At 44.9% G+C, this 19,606-nt stretch overlaps 1 protein-coding gene across 1 annotated transcript in view; it reads left to right on the plus strand.

Moving 5' to 3' along the window:
- LOC138447679 (anoctamin-10-like) overlaps nt 1-19,606 on the plus strand; it is a 221,506-nt gene that overhangs the window by 66,326 nt on the left and 135,574 nt on the right. The window contains exon 4 of the mRNA XM_069603947.1: nt 17,921-18,055. Coding sequence (XP_069460048.1) covers nt 17,921-18,055 — 135 coding nt within the window. The remainder of the gene's footprint in view (nt 1-17,920; nt 18,056-19,606) is intronic.

The raw sequence follows: 19,606 nt of genomic DNA on the forward strand, positions 1-19,606 counted from the left end.
GATGAAGGGTGAAAACCCGAAACTGCTCAGGTGGTCCATTAGTCTGCAAGGGCTAGACTTCACCATAGAGCACAGACCAGGGAAGAGTCACGATAATGCAGATGGCCTTTCCAGAAGGTATGTTGACTGTCTGGATGAGGGTGTCTATCCCGTGGTGAGATTAGGCACCCTCCACCTCAGTCTGGGGGACGGGGGGGTGACTGTGATGCTGGAAATGCATCGGAGGGACAGGTCCTCCGTATCCTTGTCCTTTACTGCCTTTTTTATCGTGTGTTCTGTCGTGTTTTCCGTGCAGGAGTTCATGTGGGACTCCTGGCGGTGCGGCTCTCTCTCTTTTGGTCTGGTGAACAGACCCATGGGATACCCTTACGGCACCCATGGGTGAGGGTACAACGCTGTGCCCCTAGTGTATGTTTTTGGGCACCTGTGGGTGGCCCACAGAGCAGGGTATGGGCTGGTGGCAGCTCCATGCTGAATTTGACAGGTGCGCGGAGTATCCTCCATTTTGGGATACCCAGGCCCTGCCACTGGAATCAGTTGATTCCTGATAGAAAACAAGATGGCCCCTGTGCCTCTTGCTTTCTATTTCCTGTTACCTTGTTTTCCCAAAGTCCTGGGAAGCCCTGACTCTGTCCCTTCCCCCTGACTATCTTTTGGGTGGAAGTTCCATGTATGGTGTTGTTGTGAAGTCCAGTCCAGACTGGCTTGAGCCTTCCCAGTGACTGTATGTTGTGGGTACACCCTGTGGGTGGGACCTGGGTGAATGGAGTGTGTGACCAATATGCACTTCTTGTTGTGGCTGTCTGGTTTCTGGTATGAGAGACAAAGATTGAGACAGCCCTGCCCGAAACTGGCCTGAATGCGGTGTGTAGTGTTGAATGGCTGGGTACTTGTCCCAATCCACATTCCTTGTTGTGAGTGTCTGAGAGGGAGGAGGATGGCCTGAATGCCCTCTGTGCCTGATTGGCTGACTGACCGCATGAATGCCCTTCTGTATGATTGGCTGCTGCCTGTGACCCAGCAGTGTGGATGAGAGACAAGATAGTATATCTGGGGACCTCTCACCACTGGAAATTGTTCAGAAGCGTTCAGAAGCTGTGTCTACACTTGAAGAGTAACTGGAACTGCTGATCCTCGACGCCCAGCTGGAAGAAGAAGTCTTGCTGTTGCATTTGCTTCGACCTGATCTGAAAGGTACCGAACTCGTCAAAGACTGATCCGAGAGAGGACCTGGTAAGGCGCCCTCTTCCCGTGCTCCGAGGGACCCTCGAAAGGCTGCTGACCCGAGACGGGACCGCTGAGGAGAACGAAGCAAAGCACCCAGACTTCACCGCTGTCGAAGTCCATTGACGTGGACCAGGGTTTGCAGGTATGTGTAACCGCTGGAGGCCCGTCGAAGTTGCGTTGCCCAGTCGTGGGGACCACTTGACGCCGTGCTGCCGGCGACCGGAGCCGCCCGCTCCTTTGCCTAAGAACATTTGAATCGAACGACTCCCTTGTCCGCAACGTCGACTGCTTTGTCCCGCCAGAGAAAGTTAAGGACGACCAACGCGCCGAGGAGAATCCGCTGGTGGGTTTCCTGCCACCTGAAGGCCACAAAGACTTTGACGACTTGACGCCCTTGTTGGGCCACAGTCCTTCTGAAACTCTTTGCGGTCCTGAACAATCCATCGCCGAGGTGCCCTGCACACCTCATCCTCGCAGGACGTCGCTGACGAGCACCGCCTGGATCGACGTCATGGTCTCGGCACCCTTGAACTTCTCATCGCCGCCGTTGACGACAAGTTCACCATCTTCGATGCCTCTCGACGATCCGTGGCTCCTGCTTTAAAGGGAGTCACTCAAGAATGATCCTTCGACATGTCTTCAAAGAACTCTACTCCACCAGGTGCATTGGGGGGTAAAACCTTATCGGAGGAAATAAGACTAGTGAACAATATATGGACTGGGCTTGTGCTATATATCTTTATTTTACAGGTTGCCCAGGTGGGGGGATATCCACACAGAACTGTGTCTAGTGGTAGGGGCCAGAACTCTGCCTATTGTTTCAACCATCTTGCGTTCTTTCCTATCTCTATTGCTGGTGTCCTTGTTATTGATCTGTGTGACATTCTAACAGTATAGTTGATGCACTTTAATGAGATCTGAAAATATTGGTGGTACCACTTTAGAATTGTATTTATTTATCATCATTGATTTCTGAGTACAAAGTGCGTTATTGTGATCGTGTACATACCTTTGAATATTAATTATATAAAGACTGTGTTTTCAGTAATAGTGTGTGGACATTCCTTTGTGGGGGTTCGAGAACTACACTGTACTTAAGAACCAGCTTGCATCACCTCCCGAGAAGCTAGGCCTTGATTGCTCGTCCATTGCTACCGAATAGAGAATCGTGGCTGGGGTCCTCTGTGCCTCTCCTCTACCATATAGAGAGCGGAAGTACAGGCACCCCCCACCGGTATCTTTACACCAATCTTAACAATTGCCTATACAACATCATGACAAGCACACCAGACCTTGATCCACCATAATTTCTGGCCTCAAGATATGATTTTGTTATGACGGACATGCTTAATAATATAGCACCTGGTAAAACCAAGATGGTTAAGGACAGGCAAAACCACCATAGTTGGTTCTCAGTGGAAACAGGAGAAGAGGACAGCGGAACGTCATTGGAATAAAAACAAGATGGCTGAAAACAAAATCATTTGGAAGAACATAGAAAAACAGTATAGGCATAATATTTTCAAAGCTAAGAAAAAAATATTTAATGTTGAAATTGAGGGCTCTTCCAACAGCACTAGGAAACTGTTTGAAATTTTGAAAGCTCTGGAGAAATTGCACTTGAAGCCAGACCTTTTTTCCCCTACTATTGATGACTGTTCTAACATCCAACAAGCTTTCACAGACAAAATTACAATGGCACATGCAAACATTTCGGCAGACCCGGCTTCAGCTGAACCACCCTAGAATACTGGGTTACCCTTCAGTGACAAATAGTACCATGAACCAGGCTGGTTGGTAAAATGCAATATTTATTTATTTTAAAATTCAAAAGAAATCAAACAATCTTTAATATGGGGCAGCAATCCCCAATGGGGTGATAATTACAATGAGGATGTAAACAATACACTTGGTTTAACCTTCTAGTGGAACCTATCCAAAACACCAGGGAATAGAAGCACTTTTTTATTTAGGAAAGATAGCATCCAAGTTAGGATTTCCCCCTGCAATGTTCTCTCCAGCCACAAATAATCAATTCTGAATGGATAGAAAGACACAGCAGGTAATCAGCAATAAGAGGCAGAAAACGGAATCCAAATCTGACCTTCCCTCACCAAATCAGAGTGGAAAACGGATTTTAAACCCCTTGCAATGTTAGCAAATGACACTCAAAATTGACGAATAAATAATGAATGTGCGGTTAAAACTTTAAGGTAATTACACTTTCTCCCTAAAGCAACAATGCATAGACATTAACAATCACAATCAATGGATTACCAAGAGCATACAATTGAAAACCGAGTGGAAAGTTAAAAAAAATGTTGCAGGAAAATGACACATGTAAAACTTAATAAATACGGTTGAAATACTCGGATTTGGAGTTTGTTTATGGGTTGAGGGATAGATATATATCACAGGGAAACTCTAGAGTAGAAGATAGGTCTCTAGCTATGAAACTGGATGAGTTATGCAAGATATAAAAAGGTGCGCTTTGAGCAAAATGAAGCCGTGAAATAGGAAAGGAAATCAGTTGTGACAAGAACCGTTTTACTCTAAACTAGAGTATTCAGGCTAGACCACCAAAGATGGACACAGTAAGATCCAAGGTTGATTCATGAATTGAACCCCGTTACCCCAGCGCCCAACCCTGGCGGAAACAAGTCCGATGACTCAAAATAGGACTAATGGTTTAAGGATTACACAAGACAAAATTGAAAAGAGATGGTGCTAGCACTTTAGAAAGTCACAGGCAGGGGGCACAGATAATTCGAACAGTTTTTAACACGTTATCAGGATAGGATGGCTTAGAGAGTGGGATAAGGACAAAGGCAAGACAAGATAGGTTATGGGTTTCTATGGGTTAGGGATTATACTTACAGTCCACTTTTAGTTTGGGATTTTGGACCGTCAACAGGTTCTGGTCTCCACACGGCTGCGCGCCTGGCGAAGGAAAACAGCTGGCCCGTTCTGGTCACTGGATGGCAAGGACAGCGGAGTGGCAATTCTGGTCACTGGATACTAAAGGTCAGCTGGATGCAGTTAGAGGGCAACAGTTAGTGGGCAGCAAGCCAGGCTGGTTCAGGATGCTTTCCACAAGAATACCACAGCTTTCCCCTTTTGTTATTTGGGAATTTTAGCGGGATTTCAGAATTGAGGCCATGCTGGGATAGGATCAACAATGCTTAGGTTTGCAGTGGGCCCTGGAGTAGGGTCAGCAATGCTTTGGCCTTGTAGTTGGGATCTGGACTCAGCAGGATGAATGGAACAGGAACGCCACACCGGAAAATCAGGAAGAGTATGTGTCTGTCTAGAGTCTTGTCAGGGACTCTTATTTATAATGCATAGTGACATCACCAAAGTATATGGCTGGGCAGGTTTAGCTAAGCACGCCTCTCAACTACTGGATTGGCCAGGGGTGCTAGTTCCCGCCTCGCTCTAAGCTGGTTGGATTTCAAGAGAATGATGTCAGATTTATGTTGTGAGTTTACAATGTTCAAAAACCTCCCACAGTTATTTTAGCCAAAATCCGATTTTGCCACAAACGGTACATTTATACAATTGAAATCTCTTAGCTAATTATATACACAGGTTACTTATTTTATATAGAGCATAGCACTCCAACTCTGCAATCTGTGAGACATTGTTTCTCCCTTTTAATACTTTTTGGTAATTTTGAGTATGAACAATTCGGCCTAAAATTCCATAACTTTATACAAATGTGCGGATTAACATAAGGGATGTAAGTATAAAAATTTGCATTGGCATCACGGATACTTTCCTTGTAATCCCTGATTCTTTGTCATTTCTATTGCCAATGGGTCCGTGAATTCTACCATGTCTTCAATGAAGCCCATAAAATCACTTTTAAACTGCAACATTTTTACATTTTTACAGTCTTGCTGCAGAGATAAAAGTATTTACATTTGTATTCATAAATAGTCTTTGGAAGAAAATGGCAGTCCTTTGTCTGTCACAGGACCATTTTTTCTTTCTTCAGCTGCCATCAACTGTCATTTCCTCCAGAGAAAGGTGGGGGTTATAGCTTGATTGAATGTTTATTTCTCCTTTCCAACTTCACACTTTCTTGTACTGGGAGTTCCATTGTCGGGGGTTTCAGCCCAGACTAAATTCTTTCCAACCTAGTAATTATCGTTGGGATGTTAGTCTCTGCTGAGAGTTTTTATGGTGGTTCCCTTCCTCTGGGGGGAAGCCTTGGCTCTGCCAACTGGAATAACCAGTTTTTTTTAGAGCTTGCAAACTCCAGCCCAGTTGGTTTAAAACCTTTATTTTCTTATTTTGGGTCCTGAATTAAAACAAACTTGTGGAATAAAATAGCTCATGTGTGTATTATCACTAGCAACAAAACCCCTTCACATTGCTAGATAAGGCAGGCTTTCATTCAACAGTTTACTTTTAAGCTGTCATGACCCTTGCCCCTGGCCCTCACTGGCAAGTCAGTCTTCCAGTTAGGGCCAGGTCAAAGGCCTTAAATCCTCATCCAAGACTCTCTTGGAGTCAGTCCTGGTGCCTTTGGCGCCAGGTCATAACCATCATGAAGACCAACATTAGAATGGGACTATTTACTTGGGACTATTTAACTTGGGGGGGGGGGTTCAGCCAACATGGAGGCACACACATAGCTCAGTTACAAGGAACTGAGCTATGTGGTCTAGTCTTTTGGGTGTGGCAGGCCTGGGACTATTTTACCTGGACTACATTACCTGAGAATATTTAAACCACACCCAAACAGCAGAACATGCTTTGCGTTATTCTGCTGTGGGCAGCGTAACGCTCACTGTGTCCAGTTCTTTGATGCCAGCTTACCTGAAACCAAGGACCTGCAGAGAGAGAAAGAACACTACGAAATTAACCTGGAACAGTATCCTGTCTTCGATCCATTGCTGACTTCAGTTCCACTCACCTGAAGGTACGAACTCCATCATCCGGCACCACCTGCATCCTGGAATACCATAACCTGGAAAGAGGAGAAAGAAAGACAGCATTAGTAAGCGTTTACTCACGTTTCCTCCCGAATGAAGAAAGACACACAATTCTTACCTGGGTAGTCATCTCCTGGTCAGTATCATTGCTAGAACATTACGGTGCTCGACAAGGAACATCGCAACCTGCAAGGAGAGAAAAGACACAGGTTAGCAATATAAAAGGCGAAACTGTGCAGCGCATCGCGCATTACTCACCAGACAGCATCGCGCACACACCGCATTCGCCTACCGGCCCATGCTCATCTTCAAACTGCATGACAACACCAAAATACCTTTCCATACCTAAAAGGAAAGAAGCAAGACATTATTATTCGAACTAAACGGAACATAAGAACTGCATATAAAGACTGTAAGCAGTAAACCTACAGAGTCGCAGCAGGCCTGGATTCCCACAGGGGGGCTTGCACCAGTGAAGTAACTTGGTCGCTGCTCATCCCCACATCTACGCGCCCCTGCCACGAGGAGCAGGACGGAGAATCCACCTTTTACAATATTAAGGTGAGGAGAAGGCCCAAGGGGGAGGAAGGAGTTGAGGCCAAGGGAGGTGGGAAAACATAAAGACAATCTGGTATTGAATCCAGTTCTCCTATATTGCAGACCCATCTTTAACCAGAGGCATTACCAAGGGACCGGGAGAGGGTTCGAGAGTGCAAATCATCCAACCAGGGCTGGGTGGCATCCCCGTGGATACCAGGTGAGCGTAACAAAACTGGCATTTTTCTCCTTTTTAGTTTGCAAAGCACATTTCTATACACGTGTGGTGAAAAGCAGGCATTTCATTTTAAATTCGATTTTGCATCTCCATCAGATTCCCACACTGTCTTGCAGCCATAGTTATTTTCTTGAATGCAGGAGTTTTGTCTGAATCACAGATACATTGAACCTGATATGGCCCAGATAGCTGGAATCTCTTTGAACTACTGAGCTTTAATACTTTATGTAAATAAATTAACGTGTTTTCCTGAGTGCGAAAAATGAAGTTCCTTGTTGATTTTTCTCAGAGTTGGTTTGACAGAGCCTGTCATTCAGAAATCATGCTTGGTTTTGCTGAAGCACAATGAGATATACTTGGCATGGCAGGGCCTTATTAATCACAGTGGTTTAAGGAAGAACAGATGGAAATAGTGTCTTTTTAAAGGTGAAAAAGTTTCCTTTTGAATGGGGATTTTGGGCTTTCAGCAAAGCAGTACTGCCTTTTCACTTTATTCCATTTGAATGTGTCAGAACACACTGGCACGCTCCCTCAGTGTGTCCCCTTGTTCCATCCTGCCCAATGTATGCTTGGCAAGATGGTGCAGCAATATTTGTTGTTGCTGCAAAACACAGTTTTAAGGCCATGGTGCTCACTGGAACCAGCGCAACCATTTTGCTGTTTCTGCGCAAATGCAGCTTGGTTTTGGCGAAATTCTGTTCAGTGGGTCAATGTAGCCCACAAAGGAGACATTCATTTTGAGTTAATATATGGGTCTTCAAGCATGTATGAAAGATATGCAGAAAGGAGTTCAGAGGGAGAGGAAGAGAGTTCCAGAGTTTAGGGGTTTATAAAGCGAATTAACAGAAACCAGAGGGAGCACAAGGAGGTTTGGGAACTGAGAGTAAGTCTAAGAATTCAGAGTGAAGAGAGCGGGAGCAGAGTGTAAAGAAACGGGGGGAGAGAGGTATGGGAAGGCAGGTCCATGAAGACCTTTGAACACAGTATAGAGAAAAGGATGAAGAATCCGCAAGTGAAAAAAGAGGAGAGAGTTTGAGGCTCGAGGAGCAGAAATAGAAGCACAAAGACATAACTCCAATGGAAGCTTCATAGACTGAACCCAGAGGAGCAAGATGGGAAACAGGGAGACCAATTAGGACAGAGCAGTAGTAAAGGGGAGAAAAGAAGAGAGAAGTGGTGAGGTGTTTAGCAGTGTGAAAGGAAAGAAAGGCAAGAGCGCAGCGAATATTAGAAAGATGGAAGCGGCACGTACAAGAAGTGTTGGAGATATGTGTAGAAAAAGAAAGAATTGAAAGTAGAACCTAGATTGCGAGCCAAAGTAGAAAAGGGGAGCAGGGAAGGGGAAAATAGTTGGCTGGGGGGTTGGAGGGGTAGTAATAAAGGCAGGAAACAAGAGGACTTCTTTTTTAGTCTGATTAAGATGACGAACGTTTTGGTGCATCCATGTTTGGATAGCTAAAAGGCAGGCAGAGACAGTGGAACAACAGAGAGAATTAGTGAAAGAGGAAAAGGACAGCAAGATTTGAGAGTCATCAGCATAGAAGTGACTGGATAGACTGAATGTAGAAACAAGGTCAGATACAGGAATCATGAAGAGAGAAAAAAGGAGTGGACCAAGTACAGAACCCTTTGAAACCCTGAATTGAAAGGGACGGGCAGAAGAGGTTTGTCTGGCCCAGGAGACAGAAAGGATACAACAAGAAATATTGGAATGAAACCACTGCAGAACAGAACCAGAAAAACTCCAAGTGACGAGAGTAGGAAGAATGGTGGGATGGTAAACCGTGTTGAATGTGGTTGATAGATCAAGAAGCATGAGAATAGAGGAGTATTTAAGGCGGTGGGCAGAGAGAACAGAGTTAGAAACGCAAATAAAAGCTGTTCATTTGTCTGGGAGGGACAGAAGCCAGATTGTAGAGGATGGAGAAAGGAATGTAGATTTAGGTGAGAGGAGACTGGAGTTTACGCAACACTATCCAGCAGTTTTGAGAGAAAATGAAGGAGAGAGATGGGCAGACAATTGGCAGGTGAATGTAGTGAATGTAGCTCCTGATTTCTGGCCCTGGTCTGGGGCAAAGGGAACAATTCCTTCACCCCAGACTAGAGACAGTTGCCATGGAACCAACCACACCCACCCCCGAGGTCAGCTGGTTGGGGAGGGGAGCTGCAGCTGAAAATAACATCACTGTTAAACAAGAGATGGGCTACGCCCTAAGTTCTTACGTGCTCCCTCATAAGACACAGACACCAAGGTGTATTTTTTTAGGGATCCCAATGGGGACGCCTCTTTATTTATAAAAACATGAATTAATTTTCTTATGAAATATTCCCTGTTTTCCTGGAGTGAGTCCTTTTTAAAGGGATTGGCTCCATCAGACCACACTCCCTTACACGGGGTGAATGGGGATCCATAAAATGTAACAGACCAAAGAGAACTCTGACCTATTTCTGTCACCATGCACTATAGAAGGGGTGGGGGATGGCCCCAATGGGTCGTCCCACCCCTAGGTGGCCTCAGATAGGCTGTCACTTCCCTTACCAGGGTACACATACCATTTCATTTTCTCTGTCCCTCCCCTCTTTTCTAAGCAATTACCCCACACTATATACATTTCTCCTTCTTAACTATTAACATTGACTATCCCTCATAACTATTAATTACACCACTATAAATAAATATGAGCATTCATCTAAACCTACATCTTAAGTGCCAGGCTATTATGCACGTCTGCAAAACGGACGAGCATACTCGTCCTTGGCACTTAAGGGGTTAATCTAACACTAACAATAACATATACAAACATATTATAGTGACTAGTCTCTGTCTCTTGGTGGTTAATGGGCGTCTGCTCCCTGATGTAAATATGGCTGCCATTATTCTCCCGAGTCTGCAGGGCTGGCCTCCCTGCTCTTGCTGGTCTTACGGGAGGCCCCGTCCACCATGTGGGTCCACCCGATCGCACCGCAGTTTGCCCGCACAGCGTTAGTGTCCCAGGGGGTCCCTAAGTCAGGGTGGGTGTCTGCACAATCATCACCATGGCCTCTGTACATCGTCTGGGCAGCCCCACACCCTGGGGGGGAGGGGGCGCCCGTGATAACAGGCATGACCAGCTGCCCTTTATCTTCTGGGCTGCCTCATGCCTTGGGGAAGGGGGGTCGCCCGTGATTACTGCTGCTGTCCCACGGCCATTTTTAATCTACTGGGTGTCCCCTATGCACTCTTAGAGCTCTTTGGTTAGCTTGAATAAAGATAGGGTACCTTTGTCCCATCGATACCACTTAATTGCTTCAAATAAGATAATTCTGTGTCAGCCATCGACCCCCACCTCACGCGCGTCCCTTGGAATCTAGTGCTATGGGTTCCCACATCCCCTGCCAGAACATTCCACATCCATCTGGCATTGTAGCTTGCCAGACTTCCTTTATTAAAGCCATTTCATCCAGCCTGGAGGGTTGTAGGCCAATATTATCCAGGCGTTACTCCAATTGTTCACAAAGTTTTCAAAGAGAACTCTGAACTTTTGTGAATAAATATTAAGTTACACTGCTTTGAGTGTTGACATACTTCCCATACACAAACACACACCCTTAACACAGACACATAGGGCCTCATCATGACCCAGGCGGTAAGGGGTTTACGGCGCCGTAAACAGCGCCGACCCTTACCGCCTGAGTACGAGGTCCTTTAGCGCCATGGCGAATTTAACACCTGCTTTTAGCAGGTGTTAAAATCCATGGCGCTAAGGGACCATGGAGTTAATTACGCCACCGTAATTTACGGTGGCGTAATTAACGCCTTCCCCACTCCCATTATACCCTATGGGGCAAAAATGGGAATGGGGAAGGGTAAATGGGGATTGGGGACTTACCGCCCCGCCAAGGTCCGAATGGGGCGGTAAGTCCGCCAACCACCATGGCGTAAACGTAGTTTACGCCATGGTGGTAAAGTCACGGCCCAGGCGGTAACTTACCGCCTGGGTCGTGATGAGGCCCATACTGTTGTTTGTACACCTTTTACCTTGTGACTTTGCACTGTTATGCCCATGTTCAATGCACATATTGGTAAAACGAGTTATTTTTTGGGGAAGTCACAAGAAAGTACTTTTGTAAACAGGCGTAATTTTCGATGGCCGCATTTGCTACCTTTTCCAGATAGAATTCTTATATACTCCTGGAAAAGCTTTTGTGGCTTGACCCTTTTGATTCACAGCTGCCCTGGCCTTCTCGGTCCTTTGGAGTATATAATAGGGAGATGGCTCATTGAGGCCACATCCCTGAACCAAGGAGGACCTCACCCTGTCAATGTTTTCCCCACTGCAGTCCCTAAGCCCTCTCTGGCTATCCGCTGTCCTGGTCGATCCGATGCAGGTACTCCGCGACTTCTAGATCATACTTACCGTCTCCTATTCACATGTGGGCTGGCATGTGCTGGGGGATCATGGGTGAACCTTAGACACGCGGGGCTGGATCTAGAGCGATCACCAGAATGCGTGCCACCATTATCGGTAAGCCTCTGCACGTGATGCTGGTTTGCCCTATGACGGGGTAGCTGGAGAGATGCGATGATCACAGAGCAGGCAGTTACCAATGGTGGTAACAGTCTTGAGAGCGATGAGGTATACGGCGGCCCCTGCAGTGAGCCAGAAGAACATCTTTAAAGCTCTTGAAATGGTGTGGGCTGCCTCTATGGCCAGCGTTGACACTACTAAAAAAGACACATTTAGATGCTTCCACTGAGTGACAGCCTCTACAGGCATCTGGTGAACTTTGTGGCAGGTTCCTTGTTGCTGGTCACTGCCAGCCTTGCTTGCGCTTCAGCACGGGATCCTGGAAAGTCAGGTCAGGTCAGGTGAGTGGTCCCAGCTTGCCCTGTTGGAAGCCTTACCTCCAGGGAGGAAATAAGCACAGGAAAGTGAGATACAAAGAAAGGAAAAGTGAAGAAAATGTTTAAATGCATAAGAAATGGTATCATACAAAAGGATGTCAGATGCTGCCTTTTTGTTGCCTATGCTATATACCTACTGCCTTTTTGTTGCCTATGCTGTATACCTACTGCCTTTTTGTTGCCTACTGCCTTTTTGTTGTCTATGCTATATACCTACTGTCTTTTTGTTGCCTATGCTATATACCTACTGCCTTTTTGTTGCCTACTGCCTTTTTGTTGCCTATGCTATATACCTACTGCCTTTTTGTTGCCTATGCTATATACCTACTGCCTTTTTGTTGCCTACTGCCTTTTTGTTGCCTATGCTATATACCTACTGCCTTTTTGTTGCCTATGCTGTATACCTACTGCCTTTTTGTTGCCTACTGCCTTTTTGTTGCCTATGCTATATACCTACTGTCTTTTTGTTGCCTATGCTATATACCTACTGCCTTTTTGTTGCCTACTGCCTTTTCGTTGCCTTTGCTATATACCTACTGCCTTTTTGTTGCCTATGCTGTATACCTACTGCCTTTTTGTTGCCTACTGCCTTTTTGTTGTCTATGCTATATACCTACTGTCTTTTTGTTGCCTATGCTATATACCTACTGCCTTTTTGTTGCCTACTGCCTTTTTGTTGCCTATGCTATATACCTACTGCCTTTTTGTTGCCTACTGCCTTTTTGTTGCCTATGCTATATACCTACTGCCTTTTTGTTGCCTACTGCCTTTTTGTTGCCTATGCTATATACCTACTGTCTTTTTGTTGCCTATGCTATATACCTACTGCCTTTTTGTTGCCTACTGCCTTTTCGTTGCCTATGCTATATACCTACTGCCTTTTTGTTGCCTATGCTGTATACCTACTGCCTTTTTGTTGCCTACTGCCTTTTTGTTGTCTATGCTATATACCTACTGTCTTTTTGTTGCCTATGCTATATACCTACTGCCTTTTTGTTGCCTACTGCCTTTTTGTTGCCTATGCTATATACCTACTGTCTTTTTGTTGCCTATGCTATATACCTACTGCCTTTTTGTTGCCTACTGCCTTTTCGTTGCCTATGCTATATACCTACTGCCTTTTTGTTGCCTATGCTGTATACCTACTGCCTTTTTGTTGCCTACTGCCTTTTTGTTGTCTATGCTATATACCTACTGTCTTTTTGTTGCCTATGCTATATACCTACTGCCTTTTTGTTGCCTACTGCCTTTTTGTTGCCTATGCTATATACCTACTGCCTTTTTGTTGCCTATGCTGTATACCTACTGCCTTTTTGTTGCCTACTGCCTTTTTGTTGTCTATGCTATATACCTACTGTCTTTTTGTTGCCTATGCTATATACCTACTGCCTTTTGTTGCCTACTGCCTTTTTGTTGCCTATGCTATATACCTACTGCCTTTTTGTTGCCTATGCTGTATACCTACTGCCTTTTTGTTGCCTATGCTATATACCTACTGCCTTTTTGTTGCCTATGCTGTATACCTACTGCCTTTTTGTTGCCTACTGCCTTTTTGTTGCCTATGCTATATACCTACTGTCTTTTTGTTGCCTATGCTATATACCTACTGCCTTTTTGTTGCCTACTGCCTTTTTGTTGCCTATGCTATATACCTACTGCCTTTTTGTTGCCTATGCTATATACCTACTGCCTTTTTGTTGCCTACTGCCTTTTTGTTGCCTATGCTATATACCTACTGCCTTTTTGTTGCCTACTGCCTTTTTGTTGCCTATGCTATATACCTGCTGCCTTTTGGTTGCCTATGCTAGGGACCTACTACAACAGCCATTTCTATTAGCAGAATGTTTTTAACAAAAGGAAGGGAATTTTCACGAAGCCAGTTTCTGAGATGGTTTGTGTCTCTGTGATGGGCTTGATGTGTGCTCAAGTGGATCCTTGTAGAGTTTGGGCTAGTTTTCTGTTTTCTAGTTTGCAAGTACTGACCCAATACAGATCCTGGAATATTTCTGGGATTGCCAAGCCTGACTCCCGAAGATTCACAGAGTCAATGTGGAAGGGAACATTTAGAGGAAGATGGAAAAGGGATGGGTTTAGATTAATTCCATCTCTGTGCTGTGAATGCTATGTAGCAAACTGTACTGGAGAGTTTAGTCCATGAAGTTGGAGGAATACAATACATGTGTGCCGCCCGAGAGGTGGGACGCGTCTTATAGTGCTGCCGTATAAAGCAAAGGTATAACTTACCTTCTCGTCTTGATGAGCAGCCAGTGGAGTGCTGATAGTGCTGGTGAGTTGTGAGTCGTGACTCCCAGAACAAATATTAACCTGGCCTGCAAGGATTTGGGCTCCAAGGAATGTAATCCTTGATGTCAGGGACAGCGCAATGTACATGGCACTGTGATATTCTAATTCTGACATGCTAGAGCAACACACGAGGTCATTGTTGAGGATAATTGGATAATCGAGAGGAAACCATGAAGAAAGCCGAACATCCTGATTTTGTATCTACAGCTAACTTCTTAGGCGCACCCAATGGATCAAAGGGGAGAGTTGTGGGTGCTACTGGACGGACCCATGACCACATTGGTTTTTGAAACCTTCAGATACAGAGAATTTTGGTGCAGCCACTGTTTTACCATGTTGTATGGTTGACGCTATATGATGGTGGCCATCGGATCAGTACCCAGTCATTTTACCGAAAATAAAAGCAGAGTGGTAAGTTTCACCGAAAGTCAAAATACCGAAAAAATACCAAAAATGTTAATTAAATATATATATGTAGTGGGTTAAAGGATTAAAATGGGTAGGGATGGGGTAAGGGTGGGGTTAAGAGGATAGAAAAACGGTGGGATTAAGGGGACCCCCCACGTTAAAAAAAAAAGAAAAACAAATCGGTATTTTTTCTGTATTTTGACCACTCTGAAATGTAACACTATGTTTTTTCATTCGGTAAAATCACATCGGAACTCTCAAATAAGGCAAGGTGAAACTGAGTATCTTGTGTATACATACAGACGGAGGTCTCTAATACTTTCATGAGTCAGGCCCATGTGGCCGCGCAAATATTGATGAGGATGAGCTGATGCGCTGATCCCTGCAATACTCCGCATGTGAGGCTTCTGATTTTGGATGTGAAAGGTCCCAGTTTGACTTGGTGTGTGTGATCATTCAAGAAGCACGCAAACCGGTTTAACATTCTCTGCCCCCAGTAACCTATGCTAAGCAATTGAAAAGCACTGCATGGTCACCGGCATCAAGAACCACAGGGAGGTCATGGTTACATGTGATTTTAAAGAATCACAAAACAACAAATGCATTTTTAAGAAGCCCAAAATACCTATAAAAAAACAATATTTTTTTCGCTGTTTTCTGCCACCACTCCTCCTCCCCCCTTGTTTTTTTTTATTAATACGTTTCGCCCACCACCAAAACTACTATTCCCATTCCCAACCACATATATATATATATATATATATATAGCTTTAACAAATTCGTAAACATTTTTCAGGTGTTTTGGGTCTGTTAAAAATTCGATTAGTTGTTTTTGATTTTTTTAAATCACTGCATACTGGAGGTCACGTCATATGAGAGCGCGACTAAAACATGTTTTCAGAGTCTGATACATCCCTGCATTGCATTGCTTTGTTTTATCCCAGTTATTATTCTGTGCCTGTCTCTTTAAGAGGGTCTCTTTCCACTTCATTGCTGTTCCGGCATTTTAAGACATATGACCTCAGTTGTGGGCCCCCATTATCTGCAAAACAGTAACAGCATTGAGCTGACTCTTGTCGCTGCCTTATTGCACAAAGCAGTAGCCATTGTCTAGTGATGTTTGGTTCTCGGCCGAGTAAGATATGGAGTTCTGTGTGTATGTATAGAATTGAGGTGGCAAGTGACTTTTCTGGCTGGCTTGTAGCTTGCAACTTGAATTTGTGTCCCCTGGCAGAAAGCATGCTGGGTTGTGGTCCTTCATTCATGCCATGGTAGTCCTCTTCATTTGCCACTACAACTACAGCAATCTCTGCTGATATCTTTCCTTTAACGCCAATGCTCATTTATGGAAGGGCATGGCATACTCAGAAGGACATCATTATGAAAGGTTTGCAAGATGCAGAAAACATCCTCCTTCCCATAACGCACGATGGAACAGCGAGTATAACTTTGCGTTATCATTATTTATTGCCAGGTGGAGGTATGATGGAATTGTCTCCTAATCATGGAATATTGGGATTCATCAGCCTTGTTTCCGTGCTATTCATGACCGGACTGGGACTACTTGGGCAGAGGTTGATGTGGTGTAGGAGGTCCAGGAGAGAGAGGGACTAACCGAGAAGAACACACCCTTGTTTAGCATAGTTATCGGGGTGGGGTGTGTGAAAGTTGGGAATTGGGAGGTGTTGCTTCTAGTTTGGAAGGGAGGGTGGTATGGACTTGATGGACGGACGCAGATGTCAAAGAGGCAGGGGGCGGGGGCTCTAGTTGGGCAAGAGGATGCGTTTTCTTGCGGGGAGGATGGCTGTGCATTCTGGTTCTATGTCACTTCCACTTTCCATCCACTCATTTTTACTCCCCACTTTTTCCCTTTTCATTCTAACTTTTCTTCTCTTCCCTTTCTCTAATGATCATACATATACATTTCGACTGTATAGAAGCTAGTCAATCTAGGGCTGGCAAACCTTTTCCTTTTTTTTCTAAATGAAGCCCATGTTTTCCATTATAAAGAGATGGAGAAAAATGTCTATTTAGAAGGACGCAGATTAGTTCTAGTTCCGAAGCAGAGTTATAGCTTTGAAAGGGAGCGGCATCCTGCTGCAGAAGAAGATGGATATGTGTTTAAGTTTGACTGAAGGAGGCGGGTTCTTGAAAAATAAGCACTATTTTATTCTGGTCGGGGGACGCATGGCCTAATATGGCATTTATAATCGCAGCGGATGGTTGGATCGGCAGGTAACGGCCCAATACCTAAGTTATAACGAGGGCTTTAATGAAGGGCCCCGGTGCGATTTCCGGGACAGCTGCTGCCGCTCTTATTGCAATTAGCACCCCGGGTTTAAAAAACAGGGTACTGACCGCAATATGTTTGTGTCAACGAACACGACCTGTTTGTTGTTACAAATACTCACTCAGTATGGATGTCCTGGAAATGAAAGCAGGGCTTTGTGTGGAGCCCCTTTTCCATTTTCAAGGCAGCCAGGAAGCAATGGAGGAGCAGCAGGGCTGCCTGTTACGCCAAAAGGAAATTGGGTGGGGTGGGGGACCTGAGAGAGGTGGCTAGTGGACCGGGAGAGGTGGGGAAAAGGTGGGAAGATGGAGGGGTGAATGCAAGTGGCTGCCAGTTTGATCGAAACTCGCGCTTGGATCATGCCATTGAGCCTGCATTCTGAGCAACCTGATTGGCTGCCACACTGGCCCTTGCTGCTAATGAAGAGAAGGCTGTCTGATTCCTTTAGCTTATTGCTGGTGAAAAGTGGAGGCCATCTTGTAATAGAGAAGACTGACATGGTTTTGTCGGGCATCCATGAGTTTGTTCTTTCCAAGAAGATAGATTTGCGTTATAATGGGGGACATAAATGTATACTCTAGGTTTGTCTAATTGGGAAGAACAAGGCGTGCTTTAGTGGTGTGGGGACGATTGAATTATTAGTGATGGTGAGGTTTGTCATTTGAAAAAACTCATTTGGTTTTGGTATAAAGAGAGAATTGTGATCAATGCGGGAAGGGTTTGTGGTTCTGGTGTAGATGTAGTGAAAATAGACTGTGCATGGAAAGACACCAGTTCTGCAGATGTGATTGTATTTATTTATATTTATATTGGGTCTTGTTATAGATATCTAAGGACGATGGAACTGAATCCAGTCCTTGTGACATTTTGTGTTGTCAACTTCTTCGCATTGTTATTGAAAACCATTTGAGATATTAACCCCAGGGAAGGTTGCATAAGTATTTCTGGACAACATTCGGCTGAAACATCATTCGGAACATCCTGTAATTAAACGATAATCTATGCTCTCATTCCTTGTGATTAAGCATCACTCTAGGTTCTAAGGTTGAGTTCAAGTATTGCCTTGGCCTAACAGTGTCTTATGTCCATAGAGAAAACGGAAGAGTTCCTGACTTTGGCTGAGCGGCAGTTCCTGGTCAAGCATGAGGCCGACGGTGTCCGAGTGCAGGATGAAAAGTGCATCCCGGGATATCCGAAGCTAAGACTTTACCCAGGACAGCCTATTGGTAACCCTGCTTCGTGTTTCTTTGTCTTATCAAGTAGACCTTATGCACTTCTGTGTCCTCTTCCCCTGCTGCTTACACATTGGAGGCTCTGCTAAGAAAAGACAGGAAGCACCCGCCATGGCCATGAACAATCAAGAGGCCCATGAGCATGGTGTGGCCAGACCCAGCCTGTGCCCTACCCCAGGCCATGTCCTGATCAGCCATCCCTCATCATGCCCTTTTCTTCCACTGCAGTGATTGGTAGCACCGCCACGCTGATATCCTTAGTGTTTCTTTTCCTCCGTGGTGCCGTAGGGTCCTGACAGTTGTATATTATTATTGAACATCTTAAGATGCCTATGATGCATAACTTGAGATTTAACCGGTTCTAGTGCCACAGGGGTTTCTTCTTGTAACCTTCAGGTTGTGTGTTCCATCCACAATGGCAAATTGCATTCTGCACCACCTAGGGTTCTGAATGGAAAAGCCGTCTAGGTGAGCCTCACATAGATAGTAGCAGAATATATTCTCGGGTCTCATGCCCGTAATTTTTGTATTTAAAAAAAAAAAATGAATAACGCACCTAAGTTCGGTGTCTAAGCACGAATCCAGGATTCGAACCTCTGTTGCTCTGCATAGTCTTGCTTCCGGGATCAGCACGTTGCCTCTGTGCTATCCTCCGTTCACAAGTGTTGAATATTTGTCGTCATGACAAATATACAGTGTTAGATATTTGTCATCATGACACAGAAGGTATGTAATCTCCTTTCTGTCTCAGGATCCCTTTCCCTGATAAATGCTTCTTTCTCAAAAAGTCGGGCCAGGATGTCATGTCCATGCTGCGTGCATGGTTACATTGAGTGCATCCCTGAATTGGCACTGGGCCTCGTTCTGCGCAAAAGACTGCAGCGTTGCAGCCCTTGCAGGACTAGGACCAAGCCTTAACGTATTCCCACACCAGAGCAAACTGTTGAGGTACTGCCTTCATGCAGTCAGAGAGTCGTAGATCATTATCCCAGCCATACACCCCAGAATCCGTAGGCCAACACTCACACCCTCCACAATACAAAGTGATCATCGTCATGGTGTGGCAGTCTTGGTGGAGTCCCAATGCCACCAAGGTATTTTAGGGGGTGGGTGCGCATGACTTGAGGGACTGGCTTCCTAGACAGTAGCTTTTATAATGCTATGACTTTACTCTTTTTGAAGAGATACTGACTGACTTCAAATAAGCTAAAAGGGTTCTGTGTGATTTCTTCCAATTTATTTCATCGAGGCAGAATTGGGAGCATTTATTTTCTTTAAGTACATTTTACCACAAATGACTGCAGGGGGAGACCCCCGCACCTCCATCGCTCCCTAACTTTATTATTTCCCTAATCCCCCACATCCAACATACATTTGCAGTACAATACGGCAAAACAAAATCTCCCAATTCTCCCTCGATTAACTGCGGCCAAACCTCCCGTCACTGCTAAGAGGCATTGGCTTGAGGAGTGTGCATTTCACTGTTGCTGAGTAGCCAGGCGCATGCTTGCCAAAATCCACACACTGAGTCGAATATTGGTGATC

The sequence above is a fragment of the Ambystoma mexicanum genome, chromosome 1p, assembly GCF_040938575.1.
Source record: "Ambystoma mexicanum isolate Mex_15411 chromosome 1p, UKY_AmexF1_1, whole genome shotgun sequence".
In the NCBI taxonomy this organism is placed as follows: Eukaryota; Metazoa; Chordata; class Amphibia; order Caudata; family Ambystomatidae; genus Ambystoma; species Ambystoma mexicanum.